The following is a 26,519-nucleotide window of genomic DNA, read 5'->3' on the forward strand; positions in this document are numbered from 1 at the left end:
CTTTTTTTAAGCAGTTCGGGATCACCCACGGGGACTAAACCACCCACGCGTTCATCTCTTGCAGTTGCATAACTCGCCCCCAACTGCTGCTCAAGAGAAAACTCGGCCCAATCCGAGAGCATGGGTGGTAACCCCCCCCCCCCCCCAAACTGCCCCCACAACGCGAACGCGATGTGCGGAAGGTATCTTTGGGTGGAGTTCAAGGGTTAATGGGCAACCCTGTGTGCAATGTTTTACCCCACGGGAGTCGAACTTCTGACCACTTGCTAAGGGAGACAAACCACTACCACATGAGGTACAACACAAGGTTGATACTTATATATGATGGTCAAATACCTAAATTCTAAGATACAAAAATGGTTTTAATTTGAGTCACCATTGTCGAATAATATCCATCAGAGTTTAGCGCACAACAGATAGCTATGACAAGAAACAATACTTCAGACTTAAGCTTATTATTGATATTAATACAAAAAATTATATTAATTTTTTCAAACTCAATGTCCATGAACCAATGAAAATTGAGCATTTGTAATGTATTAAGAAAGTGTATACAAACTTCAATTGTGTTGAAATAATATAACCGGATCAGAACATCTAATTCTCAAAGGGGTAATGGTTAAAAAAGGGCATTTTAATAGATCGAAACCAATGGCTCCTAAATCCTGATGTCTTCAATGGCCATGGCTAGGTTTCTTCACATAATGATCGCATAATGTATAGTTTGAGTCTTAGAATTTTCGATCCAGTATTTCGTTTTAAGTTTAAGCATGCACTCACATGCTTTTTGATGTATTATTCTTCTTATAATTAATAGAAATTTCTTGGCTTAAAAAAAAAATACTAGTCAAAAGCTTTTTAATAACCTTAAAAAGGAAAAAAAATTAAAAAAAAATAAAAATAAAAATAGGAAAAAGATAAAAAAAAATTTTGTTAAGTTCTAAATCTATGCAAAAATATTAAAAGCTAAGAACCATTCAGGTTGCCTGAGTGGTCACTGAGTTGCCAATGTGCTCTTTCATATTAAAAGCTAAGTGAAAAAAAATAATATTTTAGTATATATAAAAGTATACAAATATCTATCTATACATTATTATAAAGCGCGTGTCAATAATTCTACGTGTCAATTTCTCAATTAATCTGAATTAAATAATCCTACGTGTCATATTCTTAATTAAACTGAATTAAATAATAATAACTCCCTAAAATAGTTTCCTAAATTAAATGTATATAATATAATACTAAATTATACATCATGTTAAACTATACTTTGTATGGCATTAAATTTAGATTTAATAGTAAACTTCTCCTATAAATAGAATCACAATAACAATTAAATTTAATATTAGATATAATAATATGCTTTAATATTAATTTTATACACGTATTATTATTGAATTTAAGATTAAGATTACACGCTTATATTATTAAATTCAATAGTATTATTATTGAATTTAATATGATTCAATGCCACATAAACGGGCTCATAATATATCCATTAATATTTAATACTAATATTTTTGATACAAATGTTATTAGTAATAAACGGTTTTTTCATGCACGGGCTAAATAAATTGTGATTGTTTCATAAAAGGGCTCATGTTATTATACATTTAATAAATATTGATCCTAAAGTTATCGAATACTAATTTATACAACTGCTTTGCAATGCACGGGCTCACGTTAGTATTCAAAAATAATTATTTCGATACAAAGATTATTAATAATAAATGATTTTTCCATTGTAATTGTATTATACATTTGATAAAATATCAATTCCAAAGTTATCGAATATTAATTTATACAACAGTCGTGCAACGCACGGGCTCATAAAACTACTATATATAAAAAATACAAATGACAGTAGTAGCCACCTTCTGATCCATTCATATGGCTTAAAAATGGAGTACATCATTTACTATATGTGTATTAATTTTAATTAAATTAAATTAGAAAGAACAAACAAAAAAGAAAAGCAAAGGAACCAAAGTGTTGTTCAACTTTATGCACAAATTTTATAAAAAAGCAAAAGTAGTAATGGATCAATAATGGTGCTAATACTGAAATCTCTCAAACACCAACACCGGCAAAAACCACTTTCCTTCTTCATATCAAATTCATCCCCCATAAATAACATACCTACATAAAAAACCTAATAAACCGACCACAGTATAATCATCATCAATTACTCAAATCTGTTTCCTTTTTGATTACTAAGGTTCATAAACTTACATATATACACATACCTTTGTATCTAAAACCTCTGTTATACCCTAAAAGAAAAAAAGATCCCATTTGATAAATATTAAGTTAATTAGGGTTTGTGGGGGGAAAGATTAAAAATTGGCGGGAACCCAGTTGAGTGAGTACATGTATAGTAATTCTTATGGCAAACCCATCTGGAAACAATAATGATTCCGGCGGCGATCACAGTTACCACGGTGGCAGTTCGGTGCCTGAACCTGGGTTGCAGCATAACACTAACACTGGTGCATCTTCTGATTGGACCCAAGATGAACAGTCTATCTTGGAAGATGGTTTAGCCCAGTAAGCATCTTATTTTCTTTTATTTTTTGTGTTGTTTAATCAATTTGTATGAGTAGGTTTATATGATGTGATGATGTATGTGAGCATTTAGGGATTGATTGTTTTGTGTTTATGGGAAGTTGTTTGTATTAGTATGATTTGAGTTGACAGAAATTGTAGGAATATAACTCTGATGAAGTGATGATACCTACAAACACCCAACAGAAATACTTCTTAAAATCCTAATTATATGGGACAGATGCAAAGTGACAAACTTTTTTTTATATAATTTTTATTTTTAAATTAATAGATAACATTGGATATTTTGGAATTTGGAATCATACAATAGCTGTTTACTTTTTGTCTGCTTATAATTGGTGTCAAAATTTAACTGCATTTCTGTTTTCTAAGGACTAAACACGTCCTTAGCCTTTTAAATTGTGTGTAGTTTGTTGAAACCCTTATTATATACCCTGGAGGTTATTTTTATAAGATTTAAGAATAAATGTAAGGTTACATAACCTGTGTATGGACTGCTTTATATGTATGTGTGATTTGGTATGTTATTAATCATTAGTGTTAGCGTAATCAGACACTAAGCTAGTACTTAAACTCAGGTATGCATCCGAATCGAACATTATCCGCTATGCAAAGATTGCTGTGCAATTGCAGAACAAGACTGTGCGAGATGTGGCTATGCGGTGCAGATGGATGGTTGTAAGTAAAATAAGTTGCAGCCTCTTTAGTTTTACATTTTATTTTCCGTTACTTATACCCAATTAGACTTAGTTGTGAGCATTTGTAGCTGCTGACCTGCTGTATATATCTACTGAGTCAAATATCCAAGTAGGCCAATGATATTACACATTGTGTTCTATCCTTTTTAGTTTTATGTTTTCCGAATTCTTTTACGCATACGTAAGGTTGTAAAAGTTGCTAGTTGGGGACTAGTCGGTTGGGACCTTGTAGGGACTAGTCATGCAAGTTGGGAACTAGTAGGATGTTGACCAGCTTTGACCGTTTCTGACCGATTTTGTAATACCCATAATATGATAAGGAAATTTTAGTATTATGATTAATAATAATAATAAATTAATCAATATCAATATTAGGAACATTAAAAAAAAATTAAAGACTTGATTCTCTAAGTTAACTGACAGTAACTCAGCAAGTACATCTGTATTTTAGGATATACATAATTCAAGAAATATATATATACTAGTGAAATGACCCGTGGAAACACGGGTTTGTTTAAACGAAACAGTTTAATGATATGTTTTAGGTATTAAGTGAATGTAAATGTTAAAGTCATTTAGTTTATTGCCCCATGGAACCACGGATTCCGACTAAGAAACTTGTCGTTGATTTTACAAACATAAAGTTCGCTCAAAGTTGAATATTTATATTTATATTTTTAATAATAATAATTATAATTATTATTAATAATAATAAATGCCTTTTAAATTTTTTTTGAGAAAAATAAAATTACAATTTAGGAGAGATTAATATTTCCTTTTATAAAAGATTTTGTATTATTTTTTTAATTAAATTAATATATAATTATGACATCATAATTATAAAAAGTAAAGTGTAATTTAGCTTAATGATGATGTCATCATTTTAGAGGTTTATTAGACTATATAGATATAGATATAGATATATAGATAGATATATAATTTATAATTAGTATATTATACTTAAATAGATAACAATTAAATACATATGTTAATAAAACCAAAACATAGATAGGTTAATGAATGAATTATTATTAATTAATTAATTATAAGAAAGGGTCTTGGTAATTCTGTTTGGACGCAAGTCGGTGGGTTTTAAAGAATGACAGGAATTATTGTTTCAAAGTATATGTATGGATATGCATCAAAAGTTACAGCTCACAGTTCTTAATTTTGGCCTTAGATTTTGTCAAATACAATTATAAGTTTTCGTACGTTCCTTCGTTCGTCCCGATCAAGATTCAATAATATAAAACTAATTTATAGGAGCACTACGTAAGTTTTGATCTCAGCTAGGGATTCTTGCTCTCAAAATAACTAAATATCGTTTTAATTTCTATAATTCTTTTAGCGATACTCGATTTGAATATTTTTGTATTTGTTTTGCATGCTTCAAAACTTGATTTATACGTACAACCTAACTGTTTAGTTCTTATTTGTGTTTGATTTAACAAAACTTATATTTATGGAACTAATTTTAATCGGTTTTGATTTGGGTTATTTCGAGCTAATAATCACATCTTTTGGTGGCACCAGGATGTTTATGTGTTTTAGTTTGATTCGTTTGTAGGATACTAGGATCTTTTTAGATTTGTTGGATTCAGTAGGGTGGGTGGTTGTGCTGTGCCCACGCACCATTTCACATTGTAGGGTGCGCATTTGTATTGTACATGTGGATCTGCATGTCCTATGTACAAATTCTATGGCGGTTGTATGTTGGTCGATGTGACTTGACATGCAAACAAATATTCTGTAGGAGCTCGATATGATACTATATGAAACTATGGATTTGACGACTTAATATGATTTGGTTGATGTGAAAATACAAATTTTAAGATCTCATTTGAACTATATATAGTTTGTTGTCTCACAATTACGTTTATTTAAAGATGAAAATCTTTGTTTACTCCTTATATAATCTTCGTTATTTTATATCCGCTTACTGGGCAATTGGCTTAGCCGTATTTTTTCTTTCTTCTTTTATGGTAGGTAATCAGAGTTGATATGGGGAGTGTGAGAGTTAAGAGGCCTTGAAGTTTATGCTTTAGAAATTATTATTTATTTCATATTAGATTTGTCACTTTAAATATTTTATGGACTACAAATTATGGGTATTTTGGACTTATTTAATTTTATGCATCTTAAGAATCATTGTTAATTCAAATTATTTATAAATTGTGAATGACATTCCAATTCCATCCCGAGTTTGGGTGTTACATATTTTAACTAACTTTGACCTATTTGGACCGAATAAATCTGACTTTGACCGACTAAACTCGATTTTGACCAATTTTGACTCGTCGACTAACAACTTTTGACCGACGTGGTCTAGTCGGGACGGGCTACTTCAAAATCACGACTAGTTGGGGACTAGTCGGCTGACTTTTACAACCATACTAGAAAAGTTTCGTGTCATAATATCTATTCAATATACAAACTATCTAAGATTTCTGTTAATCATTTATTCTCAGTGTCTAGCTTAGCACATAAGCTTGTGGTCCTTTACACATGACTTTTCATCGAGTGTATATGAATCATGCTGACCTTAATGTGCATTGCTTAAAAGCTTATTCAAGACATTAGAAATTCAATAATCAGTCTGAATTGCTAATCTTCTTATAGACATTGTCTTACTATTACTAAGTTGCATAACAAATGAGAATCAGGATTCATATGTTCTGGAATCTAATAATATAATTGGCTTATATGATATGTAACATGTTAAAACAAAACTTTTAGCCTATTTACTAGATGTGTAGTCATATTATCATGTATTTATGGGACATTGTCAGTAATACTTTATACTGCAATTAAAAAAAACTGATGTTTAGTTCTTGCTTTCTCACAAGACAAGATCAGATATTATATATGAAATCTAAGTTGTGGCAGTCATTAGTCAAATTGATCATTTCGTGTGGTCAACATATGAGAATCTAATTCATTTTATAATGGCCGTGTGATACCGCGATATCTTAAAATATTACTGATCTGATTTATTCTTAAATTTGTTCACTTGTGTTACTAGAAACGGGAGAATAGCAAAAGAAGGAACGAAGATTACTTCTTGACAAGGAAAAGTAAAGATAGAAAGGTAAACTTGCTCGATGCACCCGCTATTCTATGAGTTTCAGAAAATTGAATTGTGTTCTTTTATTTAGGAAATAATAAATGAACATTCGGCGAGTTCATCTCATATAACTCAAACTGGACCCTCGTCATATTTTCATGGAGTCGTTGCCGATCAAAAGTCGAATGCTATACACAGCGGTTAGTTCTTTCTTTGAGTATATTTTTCTTTCTTTGAGTTTATGCGTATAAGCGTATTTATGTATCCTCATTTTTTGTTATTTTCTTCCTCTGATTTATGTTGGTTATATATTGCCTACAGTTCTAGTGAGTCCAGCAGGACAGCTTCTTCAGGAAAGTGCACAGGCTCTAGATCGGGTCTCTGCAAATCTTGAAACTCATCAGGTGATGTTTTAATTCAGTTACTCGTTTCGAATTTTTTGATGCTGTTAATTGCTAATCTGCTAGTAGTTTTTAATTTTTATCATTTTGAGTATCTCAAAAGTTTCAGTTGTTAACCATGATCTGCAATATTGAGTAGATGTTTCTACGCTTTTTTAGACGATAAGAACAATGTATAAAATAAAAATCAGAATCATATATTGGGTGCAATTAAGCAGTTTTTTTTTTTTTTAATCATATTTCATTAATTATAGATACTCCTCTAATTCGACTTCGTTTTTTATGACACTTTTTAATGTTTTTTATGCCAGTTGCAACAGCTGCTTGAGAATATCAGTCTCTTATGTCAAATTCGTAAAAACATCGTCAGCATCTTGACCAAGTAACTTTTCTTTTCATCATCTGATTGGTACTCAAGACCCATTCACTTATGAATGGGTCACTTTTGGTTGTACGTAATCCATTATGGACCTGATTGTTCAAATAAATAAGCTAGCTCAAATAATTCCATTTTAAGATATTGTAATAAGATGGATTCGGTAATCATATATCACACATTACAAAGAAATGGACAAGTAATAGGTTGATGATCCGTACACGGTACATCCCCATTTATTAGCTGCACCACCAAATGTGCTTCAAAGTATTGTACCGCACAACACTCTAAAGCACATTTTCTGGTGTACGGCTAAAAATACTGGTACGCAGATCACTCCCCAAGTAATAGGTTAATCTAACTCGACCTTCTACCGATTTTAACCTGTACTAAAAGCCGCCCGTTTTCCAACTAGGCCGTTTGCCGCACCTTACTCGCATCCTAATTGTAAACATTGATTATTTGCAGTTTTAAGGACACCCCAGATACACTAAAGCAGCTGCCACCATTTTTAGTTAAGCTGAACGAAGATCTTCTCAATTCATTGCTTCCTCCTGCAACATTGCAGCAAATGCAATAATCAGTTCCTGCAAAGAACTAATAAATAATTCACTCCTACACGGGTTTATATAGATCACTTTTTCAATTTCAATATTTGGTTTGGACAGTAAATAGGGAAATAAGTAGCAGCATGATTTAACTATTGGGAGTTTTAAATTATTAGGGTTTGGTTATTTGACACATGAAGTTGTATTCACCAAAAAAGAAAATTGGTAGTGGCATTTTGAACTTATCGTTGATTCACTCTGATAATGGATTTCATTCGGGCGAAACTAGAAATCGAATACATGCCGAAACTGCATGGAACAAGAATTCTGTAAAAGAACGCATCGTGACCAAAGACCGATTATGGTATATTTCTGTGCAAGTGTATTGACTTAAATAATTCAAGTTTTTTGTTCTAAGAAATAGTATCATGGTATTATTACAACGTTGGCAGTGTGATCTTTGACTATTTAGAAGTATTGTAAACATGTTCCATATAAAGTTCACACTTGCAACATCCAAACTAAAACTAGTTTTATTCTCTGCTTTCTGACGCTGCAAATATCAATTTAACACTCCATTTGGAGTGTTCCCATTAAAGAACAGAAATAGATCGATTAAAATAAGTCATTTTTAAAATTTATATTCTAGGCGAAAAGGAAATGGAATGAAACGACAAGGACAAAAAGTACATGGTCATTTTTTTTCTTTTACCAAAGAGTTTACGGCATAGCGGTATCAAGGAAGGATGTGAGCTCGAGTCAAAAAGACCCGGCACCCTCCGAACCGTTGAACATAACCTTCTTAATGTTATGAAAACCCTTACATTCATCCTAAATTATCACAAGAGGAACCACACTCCTAACCAACATACCGATCCACTCGAGAATCACCATCAAGAATAGGTATAGAAAATTTGGGAGGCTCGATAGGATCAGAATCGCTAACAAGGGAGATCGAGGTAACATGAGTAAGAACAACATGGACATGTGAAGACGAACGTCCAAACCACCCCTGAGGTTAGGTTACGCGAGTCATGTTGTGTGGTACTCGTCGTAAGGATTATTTGGTATCATTCTACTTGTTAGCCGTTAGATTTGTTGTGAGGGTTGTTTGGTGTCTTTATATTTTTTTTTGTTAGTTTCTAGTTTGTTCTTTAATCTATATTAAAAAACTAAAGTAAAATTGTAATCTTTCAAAAAGTGTAGTATAATAATGATACGATAATATGATATTTATTAATTAAATTAGACTTAATTACGATGATCGTCCTTAAAGTTTATTATTAATTTCACCTTGGACCATTAAGTTTTATTTTTGCATGGTAACTCCTAATATTTATATTTGGTTTCATAGTGATCACAAGAACTATATATTGTTAGCTCATCTCAGTTAGTTTGAATCACAATAGGGCATATTGGCCATTATGTTAATTATTATTAAAGTCTTAAACCTAATTGCCGCACAATACAATGACAAACACACGTTTCATACCCAGAACTCAAACTTTTCATATTCATGTATGTTCTTCCATATCAAACAAACCATAACATCTTCAATCCAATATGGATCAACCCCATAGATGTTACTATGTACACTATACGAATTAAATATGCAAGCTTGGATACACCTATTTTGGATCTACGATACTGTAATGTTTCATCAATTATGTTTTCTATATTATTATTACAACCGTTTCATCTAGTTTCTAATACTTTTATTTATATTTTGATTACAACTCAATATCTAGAGCTATGCTATGTACTGTGAAAATTCACCGTGAAGGATATTTCAGTGATGCTCCATGTTGGGAATACTTGAGTTGGTAATTATTACATATGTAGATATGCTTAACATGAAGTGAAACATTTCAAACATGTCATTAAACATTCATTGGTAGAACAAACTGATAGAACAATACATTCAAACATCTTGTTTACATAAAACCTTAAATTTGTTCTAACTACTATAAAACATTATCCAATACAAAAGAACCTAAACATACAACTATTAAAATAAACCGAAGACGTCTCGTTTTATGTTGCTTAATCTTGAGTTTCAATTCAAACATGTTCTTCGACTCCAATAATGTTTCTTGATCCATCACAGGTGGGTTATATCATTGTACAAACCTGAAATTTGACCATTATACAAAAATACTAACATTAATTCAACCACAATTCGTATGTACAACAAAATCGCGAACCAAATTTAAAATCAAAACACACTACATACCGAAAATTGGGCAACTATTGAATCTACGTCCAGGGTTTTCAAAGTCTTTGAAGTGCAAGTACAACTCTTCTACCACACTAACAGTTAACCATTTCGTATATCAGTTTTGGACGAGCGAAGGCAAATTGTAATTTGGGGATTAGGGTATGCGATTTAAAACTTGAATGTTATCCGATTTATACCGTTGGAAACAAATGATATATGTGTTATAACAGACGAAAATGTAAAATGACTATTACACCCTCGTATGTAACACACATGATACAAACTAACGTAGATTAGTTAACAACAGTTAGTACTGGGATCACTATGAAACCAAATGTAAATATTAGGGGGCTTATCTTGGAAATATAAAACTTTAGGACCTTGAGTAAAAGTAATACTGTACTAAACTTCAAAAATCAAATAACTTCAAAATGAAGAGAAACTACATTAAATTGGTCTGAAATACAGTAATGAAGAGAAACAAGGTGGATGGAAATGGAGCAACAGCGGCAACACGTCAACTCGGATGATGAACCATTAATAATAATGTGTAAGCTTAAGCTGAAAGATTACATTGAACCGCTATTAAACTTCACACTTAATTTATCAATTGAACAAACCCTAGATATTGATATTATTGGTTTATCTAATGAATTCTGCTCTAATCTACTCAAAGACGATGAACACGATTGCACCTTCACACTATCAGATTCATCTTCAGGTACTATAATAATTCTATACATTATTTGAAAATTTTCGCGTTTTGCCCTTGAGATTGACTTTTTGTTAGGGTCTTTAATTTTAATTTTATTTTACCTTATTAGTAGATGTAATGAAATCGTTGATTGTATAAAGGGTAAATTGCAACACAGTACTCATTTGAGTTACGTTTGGACTTAAAAAAAAAAGGATTTTGTTTTTGTTATCTAGAAACAAGCATAGATATGTAGCCCCATAACTGTATTAAAAGCATCTATTTGGTATCTTGATGCTTAAAAAAGATCCCTATTAAGTAGATAAAATTAATGTCGAATACCAGGAATCAGAAATTTGGTAGTATATCTTTTTTTGCATCTACCCTGTAGTGAACTGTATAACACACACACACACACACACACACACACACACATTAGCCTTGCATTAATGCAATGTGTTGGCTTCTATACAGTTTTCTTTTCATTCGGCTTCTTTTTGGCATTTTCCGATGGTTCTGACGTTAAGTCGAGGGGAAAAAGAGAGAACTGAATGTGTGTGTGTGTGTGTGTGTGTTTATATAATTATCTAGGGTGGAAGTAGTAAGGGACAAGCGGGGCACCCGCCCCCAGTGGATTCGAAATTTTTAATGCAAAAATTTTGGATTTTTTGATTTTGCCCCAGTGTATTTTTTTTTATCCAAAAGCCTTCATATTTTGCACCCAAAGCCTCCATATTTTGCCCAAAAGTCTCAGTATTTTGCCCAAAAACCTCCATATTTTACCCAACACCTCCATATTTTACCCGAAAGCATCCATATTTTGCCAAAAAAAAAAAATTGCTACAAACACTTAGACTTGGAGTGACAGTTAAGATACTAATCATAGATATGTTTGCAGATAATTTTGAAGGTGTTCCTCCATATCCATTATACAAACCCTTAGCATCAGCTTTATGCAAATCGATATTGTCTGGTGCTATGCAGAGGACTGATTCTACTACGCTTTTGCTTCATGAAGATTCTTCCTTGAAACAGAAAGAATGTGAATGGAACAAGGTTATATTGGAAAAAGGATCTGATCTGATAAAGGTATGTTATATGTTATAATGTCTAAATGATCGTTTGAGTTTTTATAGTGCATCGTAAATGTTTTTGAAATTGAACTTGTATATTATAACCAGATGTTGGAGAGTGTGGAGTTTGAACTTCACTGTCAAGAGCCTTTTTTCTCGCAACTGAAAGGTCAAAGGTCCTCGCATAACTTTTGGCTTTGTTTTTTTACTATCATATGCAATTTGTAGGAAACTTATTTTTTTAGTGATATTTAAAGCTGCAGATGGGAAGAAAACAGTTGAAGGGAGGTGTGCTGGTGGTAGCTATAACCGGTATGATGGACAAATTCTTTTAGCATATCTTTATAAGTGCATTTTTCATTTTTTGTTGACCTGCGTTGCGGTTAGGGTAGCAATGGATCGGATATGGATCGGTGGATCCCATATCCATTTAACTTTTAAAATCTATACCCATCTAAATAAAATTCATCCATCCACATCCATATTCGTTGGAATAAACGGGTCAATGGATATCCGTTGGATGTTACGTTTTTCTAAAGATATTCCTATTATGAAATGAAATCATCAGAGTATGCTTAACAAAGATATGTAATATATGTAAGATATATGAATTTAATACTATTCACATAGTTGTATTTTCACAATATATATACTTTCGTTAACATTTTGGTAGTTAATAGTGTACATATATAAGGATATGTAAATGTTATATTTAAGTAAATATGTATATATGTATTTCGGGTGATAAAGGTATATATCCGTGGGTGATAAATTGTCATCCATATCCGATCCACTAATTTTTGGCACCATCCATATCAATATTCATATCCGCTTATCATCCATTTAGATCATCCATATCCATTTAAATGGATCGGATCGGATGGATATCCGATGGATCGGACATCCATTGCCTTCCATAGTTGCGGTTGCATATTTTCTCCATCCTCCCACATGATGTAGATACATTTTTCTTTGAAAAAATAGGCAATTTTATAAGGTAAGCAACGTGCACGTTTGACTTTGAAGTGGAACTAAGTTTGTGAAAAATTAGCGGTTAGTAAGGCACTAGTAGAGTTCTATGTTATATGTATTTCAACATTTATGTTTTGAGCATTTAAAGAAACATTAACAAGGGGTATTTCAGTCAGTTTGGTCTAGGGATGTCAATAGGGTGGATCTTGATCTGGATTCGACCCGCCATATGTGACCCAATGGATCGGAAAAGTGGACGCATAGACCCAACTAGTGATGCAATTGGTTGACCCATCTTGATGGATCTTATTTGGAGTGACCCACAGCCAGTCTAGGCCAACCTATCAAAAATATAATTACAAACAATTTACAGAACTATTTTCAAAATAATGTACATTTTCTTTAGGTTACAATTGTTATATATGCAAAATGGATGTAGTAAAACCATATATCATCACATTGGTATGACATTGATAATGCTAAAATGCAAGTTTTCACAGCATCCTAACTTATCGAAATGATTTAAATGTCTAGGGCATACTTATGTTGCAATGTTTTGATATTATCGGTTGTATGTTAGTGAATAAATAAATGAAATGTTTATAAAGATACACTATACCCTTTTGTTCTAACCAGCTCCAATCCCACAAGGCATGTGTTTTGTCAAATAGTTGGTATGCGGTATTAATCTTTACAATATTTTTGTGCACAATACATAGCTAATTATAGAAAAACTAGTCTTTCTTGAAACTTAAATGATAGATGTTCAAACTTCGTCATAAAATAACAACATTGCTTATTAAAACCAATGTAATATGGGATAAAAGTTGAATCCAAAGGGCAACTGAAGAAAAAATATTGCAAAGATCTGCACTGCGCCGCCCCGCCCCATTGGCATGCGTAGTTTGGTCTACATCGGCTGGATTTGGCGTTCAGTATACCAAATTACAAGTTTAGGTGACCTTTTTGTAGTTAAGTAGTTTGTTATATACTTTACTGTTTAAAAATAATAAATACAGGTGAACAAATATCACTTTCTGGCTATGGTTAATGTGTCTTATAACTATGAGCTACATGCAACACGAATCATGAAATGTCTTTTATTAAGAAGTTTAAGTGTTGTCAACTATTGTGCTGTGGGTACATGTACTTATTTTAAAAACCCATGCCCTCATTTTACTCATACGTTACACTTTACATTAATGAACTCTATTTTGTGCTCAACTTTGCTTCAAAATCAATACCCGTGCTCCTTCGAGTCCCTGATGGTTTTTAGTTGTCAGTATTAAATCAGGATCTTTGGTTCTCTTCAACAAATGTTTGCTGCTTCAAGTTGAGGTGTGTTGCTTTCATTACATTTTACTCACACTTTCTCCACATCACTTGTTTTTATTTACAGTATAAATATACAGGGTGTTCACCGGTATGGTTCATTTTCTGACATGCTAGCTGCGGAGGGTCTTGATAAAGTGTTACCAGGTGTAGAAACCATTGAAGAAGGTAACGAGTCCCATATTTTTAAGTATATATGCATTGTTGTAAAAGTTGGCTGAGTCGGCCGACGGTCGCGTCGGTTTGGGGACTAGACTGTCCCGAGTTGCCCAAAAATGCCTTAAAAGTCAGGTCAAAGATGGTCCGAGTCGGGCTGAGCTGGTCAAAGTTAGGTAAAAAAAATTATAATTTCGAAAATTATATTTTGTGCCATATATCTATAATGTATCTTTAAAAGATTTATGTTTTATGTGCTATATATTTATACGTAATGCATATATGTTTAATTTATTTATTACTCCCTCCACCACTTATAAGTGTCAACTTTTGACTTTTGAAAGTCTTTCTTTATCAATTACTGTAAGTTTCTTTGTTTATTTATTACTCCCTCACGATTCCGTCTCATCCCCGACTTGAACGGCTCGTCTCTTCAAGGTCCCGGCCGACTCGTCCCCAACTGGCAACTTTTACAACCTTGTATATATGTTGTTTGAATGCGTTTCATCACTCCAATTCTGAATTCTGAGGCCATGGGAATATTGACATGGTGTTCAGGGACACAAATTTACAGGAAGTTTTACTCGGAAGAGAAGGAAAAGTCAGACGGTGTACTTGCAATACTTGTAAAGCCCACATCACAGCTTTACGATTATTTGGCAACGATTCTTGCGGTTAGTGTCTTTAATTGTTATTATTACATGTCATTAACGACTTTGATCAAGTTTCAAACGAGTAAAATGGTTTTCTTACGATTATTTTCGTTCTCTGCTGATTGAGATTGTGTAACTTTCGTCGTTTTGTGTAGGCACTGAGTTACGATGGTATTCAGACACTTTTGGGTATTGTAAAACTGTAGGAACCGTTTTTAGATGCACTTACCTGACCGAGATCAAACTAGTTTCTGCTTTTTCGTTGCCACATAATCCACATTTATGATGAAATCGTATGACAACTCTTTATTATTAATGAATGTTTAATTATTAAAGCTTGTAAACTATATCTAATTGGAATAGTGTGATTGTTAATTGAGAATTTCCAAGTTAATTTTTTTCTGAAAATACCATAACTGTCACATACATTTCATGTTATTATTTTTATAGACGATTTCATAATATGTAGTATTCACATTCATTAAGTGGCAAAATGGGTGAGTCAGGTAATGTGTAAACTGGGTAATATTAATTAATGGGTGATCACGATTGTGGTGGATCAAGGTCGGCAATGTTCTGTTCAGCCGTTGTGCCATTTTGATTACCAAATGACCGACAAAGTCTTACATAATCGACGGTCAAAGGCGAATAATTGAAACATCCTTAAACAAGAAAATTGTTTAATATCGTGTGATGATCGGTTAGCGTTTGTTTTAAGTTTTTGGAATGACATTTTTCATAAGATTCAACGAGCCGTAGTATAATATGGGTGCAAAAGTTATGTTCAACTAAGGTACTAGTTATTCCATAGATACAACAATGCCGCTCATCCTAATATAAGATACTTCTATTTTGATTTTAGGTATTCAACAAATTACTATAACTTTTTGGATTTGTACTTTGCCAGTGGATTTTTACCAGATTCTTGTTTCGGTTTTAGATATTCAATTTTAAATTCTAAAGTTGATATTATTAATCTATAACTAAAATAAAGTTATAGTGCGAGAATATATAATATTTAACTAGTTGTGGAACACTCGCTTCGCGCCGGGGGCTTCGTTTTGAATGCGAGTTAAAAAAAAAAGAGTCTTAGATCTATTTTGTAAAAAAGAATTTTTTTCGACATCTAACATTGAAGGGTTGTTCTTTTTGTGAAAGTTGCTTCTTTTAGCGTTCGTTTTTTTTTTGTTTTTAAAAAAAAAAAGTTAGTTGATCTATTTTGTAAAAAAGAATGTTTTTCAACATCTTTTGGTAGCATTGAAGTGTTGTTCCTTTTATGAAAGTTGTCTCCTTTATCATTGAGGAAGAAAAGGAAGAAAAAAAAAGTTAGTTGATTTTTTTGGTAAAAAAGAATTTTTTTCAACATCTTTTGGTAACATTGAAGGTTTGGTTCTTTTATGAGGGTTGCTTCTTTTATCCTTGGAGATGAAAAAAAGTGAAATGATGAAAATATCTCTGGTTAGAATAGTGCTACATGGTTTTGTGTAATAGATATGTAGATACTATTAGATATTGATATTTAATTAATATAATATAATGCAACAGAAAATAAAAACGGTTAATTCTGCATGCTATAAGTAAACGTGTGTCACTATTGACGTCGCTGAAGCTTAAAATACAACCGTATAGCTTAGAAACGACATGCTCCAATTAATATGAGATCGAAAAGTAGGAGGCATTTTAATTGTCATTTTGTGCAATTAATCATTTATCGATTAGAATTTAATGACGAATATAATATGGATTAGTTAGGTTCAATTTAATTTAATTTGATGCTTCCAAGTTTTGGTTTTTTCACCAACCATTTCTACTCGCACTTGAAATTTTAATCAATCCGTTAGAATTATATTAGAATTAAACTTTTGATTAATTAACTATAATTAAGATTAATCTTTGGCCGGCATAATTTCTTTGGGATCCAAACACATATTCGTATTTCCTACTCTATTTTTTTTTTCGATGCGCAGAGTAAAAGAAAATAAAATCAAAATCCCGATAGAAACAAAGTAGGCAAAAATTTTGTACTCGCTAATATACACATATTATATTATACAATATACAGATACAATTATATTGAAAAAAAAGAGAATTTTTTATAACTCATAATCTGTTTTGATTTTCATTTTAATATAGAGTAACATACTAACATGTTATGATACGAAAGTAATACACGAAATATAAAGTCAACTACAATGGTCACCACAAAAATAGATTTGGATTTAACTACATACGGAGTATTACTACAGCAAACATTAAATGTCACTTCCTTTTTCATTTCATCTTTACTATTCACTACCGAGTATTTACTATTCACTATCATTATAATACTACGTAATTTTTAGTTTTATTATCTATTATCTGTTCTTTACTATTAGTATCATGCGATGTGACATCCATGAATAAAGCTTATACTATTTGTTAAAGTGATGTTGTCACCGAATAATAAAGAAAAGAATCGGCCCCATTCTTCCAAGCCAAAGATGCAACTAATCTAAGCTACAAATTAAAAATTCAGATACATTTTTCTTGGTACATGACATATCTGAGTACAATTAGCCTATCGGCTATCATGGGTTTGAACCCACAACCTTATAGTAGTAATTACAGTAATAAGTTATTTCAATATGATACCGCTACGTCAAAAACCCTTTATACGTTTTATTAACAACAACTCATAAATTCATATTCCTTCATCTCCAAAATAAAAATTCACAATACTATTTATATATCGTCTAAAATAAATGTTTTTACCTTTAATAACATTAAAAAAAAAAAAAAATTCCACTTCTACCATTTTTTATAAATAAAAAGGTAAAATTATAACTTATTCATGGAAATGATAACTTTGTTGAAGTTAACAAAATTAAATAGTTATTAAATGAGGGCAAAACGAACAATTGCGTTATATATCTTTTTTTTTTTGAAAGATCAACGAATTTTATTAAAACGAAACGAATCAATACAAAGGATACAATGCTCTGTCATCTATATCTATACACATAAAAAAGCACTCGACACAAGATAAACTCGAAGGTAGGAAAAAACACCCTGACTCTTAGGAATACCTGTGTTCGGGACAACTTGTAAAAAATGAGTTTTTTATTATTATTATTATTATTATTATTATTATTATTATTATTATTGAGAGACATTATTCATGGACGGGGGAATAATAATACGGAGTATATTTGATATTTATATATTTTATATAATTATAATTATAATTATAATTATAATTATAATTATAATTATAATTATATTATATAATTCATTAAAAAGATGCTATTAAAATCAATTCATAAGAGGACCCGGTCATATAACAAAGTCATTGAGTTTTTTTTAAGTGTTAAATACCTTTCTAAGTCTAAATAATACTAACAACTTTATATTATTAATTAAACTTATCAGAAAGAAACACTCAACAAAAATCTAACAAACTTGTAATTAAAAATTTATAACCTACATATATATTTTGTCTTGTTATTATAGTATGTTTAGTAGACAGCCAATTTGTATAGACAAAAGAAAGATTATTAACCCTACAACAATATAAAACATAAACTCATCATTTGGTACACAATATTCTTCAATGGAGAGAACAAACCTTTCTCCTTACACAAACCAAACCACCACCAAACACAACACATATACCAATTCCGGTGGTAGCGATAATTGCACCGACGATGATAAATGGGCGTCTAAACTTCTCCGAGAGTGTGCTCGAGCCATTTACGATAAAGATTCCGCAAAGATCAACCATCTTTTATGGATGTTAAATGAGTTATCATCACCTTATGGTGATTGTGATCAAAAACTAGCTTATTACTTTTTACAAGCACTTTTTTGTAAAGCAACTGAATCTGGTCAGAGATGTTACAAGACTTTAATTTCTGTTGCTGATAAAACTCACTGTTTTGATACAGCTAAAAAACTTATACTTAAATTCCAAGAAGTTTCACCTTGGACTACTTTTGGTCATGTTGCATCAAATGGTGCAATTTTGGAAGCATTTGATGGTGAGAATAAACTTCACATAATTGATATAAGTAACACACTTTGTACTCAATGGCCTACTTTGTTAGAAGCTTTAGCGACACGAAGCGATGAAACGCCTAGTTTAAAGTTAACCGTGGTTGTTACAGCCAATATGGTGAGATCAGTGATGAAGGAAATTACTCAAAGAATGGAAAAATTCGCTCGTTTAATGGGTGTTCCTTTTGAGTTTAATGTAATTACTGGATCAAGTAGATCATTAGGACAACTTACTAAAGAAGAATTAGGTGTTCAAGAAGATGAAGCAGTAGTGATTAATTGTATTGGTGCATTAAGGAAAATTGAAGTTGAAGAAAGAGGAGATGTGATTCGTCTTTTTAGCTCGTTAAAGCCTCGAGTAGTGACCGTAGTTGAAGAAGAAGCCGATTTCACAAGCTCAAGAAGTGATTTTTTCAAGTGTTTTGAAGAGTGTTTAAGGTACTATACTTTATACTTTGAAATGTTGGAAGAAAGTTTTAGTCCTACTAGTAACGAAAGATTGATGTTGGAACGAGAGTGTTCGAGGAGTATTGTTAGGGTTTTGTCGTGTGATGACAAAGAGAATGTTGGATCAGGAGATTGTGAAAGAAGAGAGAAAGGGAACCAGTGGTGTGAGAGGCTTAAGGAGCTTTTTTCGCCTGTTAGTTTTAGTGATGATGTGGTGGACGATGTTAGAGCGTTGCTAAGAAGGTACCGAAGTGGTTGGTCACTTGCAGTTGATCAAGCGAATTCGAATAAAGATTCGGGGATTTTGTTAGCTTGGAAAGATGAACCTGTTGTTTGGGCTTCAGCTTGGAAACCCTAATGATCAAGAAACTAGAATAGTTGCTTGTGGATTTCATTTTTATATGTAACGAAGTTGTTAAAAATTTCTAATTTTAGATTCATTGAATTAAGTGCTAAGTGCTTCATCAAGATATAATCTTTTATAGACAAGATTAAAGATCAATTTTACTTCATCATGCTAGATCAAGAAACTACCATAAAAGTGCAAGCTTTGTGTATATTCTTGTAGCTTTTCTTGATGTTGTATATGGCGTTTAATTTTCACTTGTGTTCCATATTATTATATTTGTTATTGTGTTGATAGAAAGTTTTTTTTCTAGATATGTATTTATCTAGAAAGATGTTACTTAACTCTAAATTGTAGGCCTAAATTTAGACTTTATGTATTGATTAGGATATATAAGGAATGATAGTGGAGAAAAAATAAAGAAGAGAAAATGAGTGTAATGCATGTGATATGATCCTTTTCATGTTTATTTAGACTCTCTTTTTAAGTAGATTAAACATATACAAAAAGTTAGACTTGTATTCCCAAAAAATATTATAAAGTGTACAAAACTACATCAAATATAATTAACAAAATGTTAGTACGTGGTTATATATGCTTAAAATGATGATTATGCTCTTCTTTATTACTTGGTGTTGTAATTGTAAAGGATTGAATGGGACATCTAATATAATGTGTGTGTGTTTTGTAGTATAGTTTATTGTCCCTTTGGCAACTTCAAACAACATAGCGATATCCTTTTATTTTCATTAGACGACACACTTGAATGATATCATCGTATGATAATGACATTAAATGATTCTTGAAGCATCGGTACGTTCTTTTGATCGTCTCATATATCGTTATAAATGTTTTATATGAATATAACATCAACCAATTAATTAACTAAATGTATTGCCTTTGGCCAACATACCAAACACAAGATTACAAAAATAAAAGTAGATGTATGAAAATGACTTTTGCATTTGTTTTCCCTGTGTAGTTGTGTTCTTAATGATAATGAAAGCAAAACTATTTTCATCAAAGGTCGTCCTTAATTTAAATGGACGAGTTAATTCGATTAAATCGTCTGGTTTTTTATAGAAGGCTCACGAACCTTCTTCTGAAAGTAAAAACAGTTCAAGAGTTACAACCCGAGTTTGTTTAATTTTTACGGTTATAATCTTTAGAAGATTACAATAATAATTCATTCTCTTCTAATGGTTTAAGCTTTATATAGATTTTTATTACATATACAACATTTGATAAATCAACAAGAGTAAATTATCCTTGCTAGGGGCACAAACGAAAGTTTTCACATTCTTAGAAAAACCGATCGTTGACATGGATCCATATTTCTCGTCTTTGTAAAGTATTCGATCATAATTTAGCTGAATTGTTTCGTTAAATTGCCTTGTTAAATTTGTTTACTTGAAAATGGTATACTGGTCTATCAGCAGGGGCGGCCCTGGTGGGTCGCGAAGGGTGCGACCGCACCGGGCATAAAAAATTTTAGGGCATCAAATTTTCGGTTCATGCGATGTTATATTAGACAATTTTCGAATGAATTACACTGACTATATTATGTTTTAAGTAAAGAATCAGCTATTATTCAAGTTGATTAAAAAAATTAAGCTTTGTTAGTTTAGCTTTAATGGAGTTTCAACCAACGAAGAAGACAAGTACAAAGAAGGGTGGAGTTTTACTAAAACCCTTTAGAGTTAGTAAAATTTACACATAAACCCTTAAAGTTACTAATATTGTAACTTTATTTCTACTTTTACATATATGGAGTACATAAATATTCAGGGAACACTAATTTCTATATATAATCATCATCTACAATAAAACTTATAAAAAGATTAGAAATAATGATTTTATGTGAACTAAATGTTTATTGATAACTAAAATATAATATTACAATCAAATTAATTTTTTCACATTTATAAAAGACATAAATATATAGCCATAAATATACTTCCAATCTTGTGATATATACGTCTTTATTTTCAACAAAATCTTACGAGTATATAGTGCAGTGAAAATTATGAAAATTATAAAGATAAGCGTAATAAAGATAACGAAAATCAAAATCCTGTAGAAAAAAATTATGAAAATCCTCCAATTTTTTATAATGTATAAAGTTAAATATTTAGTTATTTGTTTAAAAAGTTTAGTAGGGCATAAACTGATTATTTCGCCTTGAGCATCATTATACTTAGGACCGGCCCTGTCTATCAGGTATACGTCTGTTCTTTGAGAAAGACACTTTGATTGAACTAAGACCACTCCCAACCATGACGTACCTCCTCAGGACACACCGCTACATCAGCGCCACATCAGTTTTCTCTCTCCATTTATTTTTAACTTCCTCTCCATCACACACCACTACCAACCATGACATCCTCCCTCCCATCACATGGCCCACATATTTTATTAATATTTATTATTATTATTATTATTATTATTATTATTATTATTATTATTATTATTATTATTATTATTATTATTATTACAAAATTTTAAACAACACTTTTATTGATAAACATAAATACGATTACATTTTTTTTTTAAATTACACAATTAAGCATATAAATACTGAAATGCCCCGTTCATATTAATTATAAACGTTTCATATTAATTGATTTCTTTGCGAGGTTTTGACCTCTATATGAGACGTTTTCAAAGCTTGCATTCATTTTAAAATAACCATAACCTTTATTATTGAATAAAGGTTTAAAAGCATAAGTTTTGATTGTCGATCAAAGACAATCTCCTCAAAATACATGTATTTTACACACACCATTACATACTTGTCAACAATATATTACAAATACAATTCCCGAATGCAAGTTTATTTATTTAGAAAAGCATGATGACTCCAAATCTTGACTTTGAGTAAACATGCAACATCGGAAGCTTTCTAATAATCACCTGAGAATAAACATGCTTAAAAAGTTAACAAAATTGTTGGTTAGTCATAGGTTTAGTTTCTATATAATAATCATAACATTTAATAAGTCAGAAGATTTCATTTAATTAAATGCGCAGGATCATTACAACTGCAAAAATCATTCATACGATGAGTCGCCTGGTAACTGACCTTAACATAGAGTGCTTAAGATATCTAGCATCATACATTCCACTATTCAAATGTATGACAAGAACCCTTCGAAGTACTAAAGCATTTCCACTATTCGAAAATGGGGGTGGTTGGTGCCCGTAGATCTACCTTTAGGATTCGCGTCAATTAGTGTTTTTCACTAATTCTTAGGTTACCAAGCATAATAATAATAATAAGTACAGATATCCGGTATAACAAAACAATCGTAGAATGTAGTTTCATGAACTTGTGCTTATTTTGTAAAACATTTATAAATTTGCATGTATTTACATCCCAAAATAATTTAGATAGTAAAAATGGGACTATAACTCACTTGTGATGATTTCCGAATAGATGGTAATAAGACTTGGCCTTTGACAAATTCACGAACCTAATAATAATATTCTTGTGTCAAGATATATATGTATATACATAATTAATATTCCATACTTATGATACTTGTGATAATTTTAATTGTCCATTGTTAGTAGTCCAACGTTCGTAGTCCAATAGTCCGATAGTCCAACAGTATAAATATATATATAAATGTAAATGTGTATATTGTGTTAGAATTTACTAACACTATAATATATTGTCTTAATATAATAAGACACATAATATGTATATTGTCTGAAACAATCCGCGACCCATTGTATACATGTCTCAGGCTCGATCACAACTCAAAGTATATATATTACGTTGAAATCCACTTCGACCCACAGCTAACTCGAGATTACTGCTAATGGTGTCTTATAGTTCGTTCCAATAATATATATAGAAGAAGTCAAAATGATATGTCAAAACTTTGTATACGAATCCACGGTGATCAAGTCATATATATATATATATATATATATATATATATATATATATATATATATATATATATATATATGGTGCCTTACGATCTTTATTAAGACTATAATATATTGTCGTAGAACTTAATCACGACTATTATAAATTGTATTTCCATAAGTTTGGGAACAAGACATGTATAAATACATGTAGGATACAAGGTAAGTTAGCTAGGATAAGGTTAGCATCCATTTTTATTAATCAAAACCGTAGCTAAAAATAAACAAAAATATCCAATTTTGTTTTACCCATAATTTCTTCGTTACAAATCCGTTTTGAGTGATTCGACTTGCCATAGTTTTGTATCGAACCGTTATTTATTAATCTAAACAGAAAAAGTATATGTTTATAGTCGAAAATACAGCTTAGGTGTCAAATACAAGAAGATAGTCATATCCGTCGTAAGAACGACATCTTGATGACTCTTTTGAAAAACATACTTCCAATTAGAGTTTAACCATGGATTTTGGATATATTTCATATCCATATAAAATAAGATTTTTTCACCAAAGGAAATCTTTTAATTCAAAGTTTAAGATAGGTTTTTAAAATCAAACCCAAAACAGCCCCCGTTCGACTAAGACGGCGTATATTCGATTTTAAGGTGTTCTTCGTGTTTACAAGTTTTATATCCTTATGTTAGCTTGACATACTGTCATAATACATGTGTTGAAGTATTTTAAAAGTCAAGTTAGAAGGATTAAGTTTGTTTGCAAACAAGTTTAGAAATAATCTAAACTATGTTCTTGTTGTTATTAGTTATAAACTCAAAATAAGATAGCTATATAAATATGAATCGAACGAGATTTCGAATAAGGTTACTACCTCAAGTTTAAAGAGTGATGTTACTGGAAAAATAAGGAAAGGATCTTTGAGTTGATGGTGTCCTTGATAGCTTAGAAAATCTTGAAGTAGAAGCTTGGAATCAACAAAAGTTTCAAGTAAGAAATCTATCTTGATTTAAGATAGTTATGATTAAATGAATTGAACCAAAGTTTGAGTATGTTTATTACCTTGATTAAAACTTAGAAATTAGCTGAGATGAATGATAAATTCTTGATCTTCAAAGAGTTTTTGAAATGGATTCAAAAGATTGAAAGTATAGACTTGAAATGGATGATCTTCATGAAGTGTTCTTGATTGGTTTTTCTTATGATGATTATGGCTTTGATTTTTGATCTAGTTTATGGTTAAAATGATGAAGGTTTGCTGAATATTTAGAATAGGTATTTAGAGAGAGTTATGAAGGAATTAAACTTGAAAGAAATGTGAAATAAAATGATGTACATGGAGCTAGATATGGACGTGATATATAGATATATGTATAAGGATTCTTTAGTTGAAATTTTGCTAAAATACATGTTATAAAATGCCAAGAGTTGTTAAACATGTTTCCCCATGATTAAAAAGGTTGAAAATGATGTTTTACTATTAAAATATACGAATATTAAATACATCTAAAAGCTGGGTATAATACGGGTATAGATACCGTATGAATACAAGTAGAATTCTTGATGGAATTGAATGCGAATACGAGTATAGTTATCTTTGTTGAGTATAAGTATGTTAGTATATATATCTAAATCTTTCAAAAGTGTATTAATACATTTTAATACAATACATATATATACATTTTAATTTAGAAGTTATTACAACGTTAATCGTTATATATATGTATATAGTCTTGAAGTCTTTAAGTTAATAATCTCATTTTATGTATATAACCAATTGTTAATATATGTAATGAGATACTTAAATATCATTTAACAATCATGAGTATATATTTATATTCATATATACGTCATTAAATAATTATTACGAATTATGACGTTCGTGAATCGTCAGACAGACGGGGTGGCCAAATGTTTGTATAAAATTCATTTCAAATAACCAAGTCTTAATGAGTTTGATTGTTTAACATGTTGAAAACATTAATTATGTAAATATTAATCTTCTATATATTAACAGAAAAATCCCGGTCGTTACATTACACACCCGTTAAATTAAATTTCGTCCCGAAATTTAGAATAGTACCTAGTTAACGTGCGATATCGGAAAACAAATGTGGGTACTTTAGCTTCATTTCGTCTTCTCATTCCCAAGTGAATTCAGGTCCTCTACGAGCATTCCACCGAACCTTAACGATTGGTATCTTACTTTGTTTGAGTCGTTTGACCTCACGATCCATAATTTCGACGGGTTCTTCGACAAAATTTAGTTTCTCGTCAATCTTAATTTCGTCTAAAGGGATAATGAGATCTTCGGTAGCTAGGCATTTCTTCAGGTTCGAAACATGAAAGGTGTTGTGAATCTTTTCTAATTGTGGAGGTAGTTCAAGTCGATAGGCCATCGGCCCAATGCGTTTTTCGATCTTGAATGGCCCAATGTATCTTGGGCTCAATTTCCCTCGCTTTCCAAAACGAATAACACCTTTCCAAGGTGATACCTTAAGCATAACCATATCACCCTCCTCAAACTCTAAAGGTTTCCTTCTAACATCCGCGTAGCTCTTTTGCCGACTCCGGGCTGTTTCAATCGTTGCTGAATCTGAATGACCTTGTCGGTAGTTTCCTGGATAATTTTCGGACCTGTAATCTGTTTTTCCCCCACATCACTTCAACAAATCGGTGACTTGCACTTCCTCCCATAAAGTGCCTCGAATGGTGCCGCCTCAATACTAGAATGATAGCTGTTGTTGTAGGAAAACTCAGCTAACGGTAGATGTCGATCCCAACTGCTTCCAAAATCAATAACACATGCTCGTAGCATGTCTTCGAGTGTCTGAATCGTCCTTTCACTCTGCCCATCAGTTTGTGGATGATAGGCAGTACTTAAATCTAGACGAGTTCCCAACGCTTCGTGTAATGCCTGCCAGAATCTAGAAGTAAATCTGCTATCACGATCAGAGATAATAGAGATTGGTATACCATGTCTAGAAACAACTTCTTTCAGATATAATCGTGCTGATTTCTCTATACCATCCTCTTCTTTTATTGGCAGAAAGTGT

At 31.5% G+C, this 26,519-nt stretch overlaps 3 protein-coding genes across 3 annotated transcripts; all 3 read left to right on the top strand.

Annotated features, from left to right (window-relative positions):
- Window positions 1-1,946: 1,946 nt before the first annotated feature.
- On the top strand, window positions 1,947-7,938 carry LOC139843658 (uncharacterized). Its single transcript, XM_071833778.1, has 7 exons — window positions 1,947-2,547; window positions 3,144-3,243; window positions 6,286-6,351; window positions 6,419-6,527; window positions 6,649-6,731; window positions 7,040-7,110; window positions 7,573-7,938. Exons 1-7 carry the CDS (start codon window positions 2,387-2,389, stop codon window positions 7,682-7,684), a joined length of 702 nt encoding a protein of 233 aa, XP_071689879.1. The 5' UTR covers window positions 1,947-2,386; the 3' UTR covers window positions 7,685-7,938.
- A 2,427-nt stretch (window positions 7,939-10,365) lies between these two features.
- LOC139840720 (uncharacterized) lies at window positions 10,366-14,956 on the top strand. The gene is made up of 8 exons (XM_071830969.1): window positions 10,366-10,591; window positions 11,463-11,653; window positions 11,746-11,806; window positions 11,901-11,949; window positions 13,893-13,947; window positions 14,022-14,109; window positions 14,656-14,771; window positions 14,906-14,956. Exons 1-8 carry the CDS (start codon window positions 10,366-10,368, stop codon window positions 14,954-14,956), a joined length of 837 nt encoding a protein of 278 aa, XP_071687070.1.
- Window positions 14,957-18,339: 3,383 nt separating this feature from the next.
- Window positions 18,340-19,587, top strand: LOC139844627 (protein SHORT-ROOT-like). The gene has a single exon (XM_071834859.1). It carries the CDS (start codon window positions 18,340-18,342, stop codon window positions 19,585-19,587), a length of 1,248 nt encoding a protein of 415 aa, XP_071690960.1.
- The last annotated feature ends 6,932 nt before the right edge of the window (window positions 19,588-26,519 follow it).

Source organism: Rutidosis leptorrhynchoides, chromosome 4 (genome assembly GCF_046630445.1).
Source record: "Rutidosis leptorrhynchoides isolate AG116_Rl617_1_P2 chromosome 4, CSIRO_AGI_Rlap_v1, whole genome shotgun sequence".
Taxonomy (NCBI): domain Eukaryota; kingdom Viridiplantae; phylum Streptophyta; class Magnoliopsida; order Asterales; family Asteraceae; genus Rutidosis; species Rutidosis leptorrhynchoides.

Excerpts from the sequence above, each read along its gene's own strand:
- LOC139840720 (XM_071830969.1), top strand. The coding sequence starts at position 10,366 with ATGGAGCAACAGCGGCAACACGTCAACTCGGATGATGAACCATTAATA. Across the intron at positions 13,948-14,021 it reads GTTTGCTGCTTCAAGTTGAG|GGTGTTCACCGGTATGGTTC; the intron begins GTGTGTTGCTTT and ends ATAAATATACAG. Across the intron at positions 14,110-14,655 it reads TGTAGAAACCATTGAAGAAG|GGACACAAATTTACAGGAAG; the intron begins GTAACGAGTCCC and ends CATGGTGTTCAG.
- LOC139844627 (XM_071834859.1), top strand. The coding sequence starts at position 18,340 with ATGGAGAGAACAAACCTTTCTCCTTACACAAACCAAACCACCACCAAA.
- LOC139843658 (XM_071833778.1), top strand. The coding sequence starts at position 2,387 with ATGGCAAACCCATCTGGAAACAATAATGATTCCGGCGGCGATCACAGT. Across the intron at positions 2,548-3,143 it reads TTGGAAGATGGTTTAGCCCA|GTATGCATCCGAATCGAACA; the intron begins GTAAGCATCTTA and ends ACTTAAACTCAG. Across the intron at positions 6,732-7,039 it reads CAAATCTTGAAACTCATCAG|TTGCAACAGCTGCTTGAGAA; the intron begins GTGATGTTTTAA and ends TTTTTATGCCAG.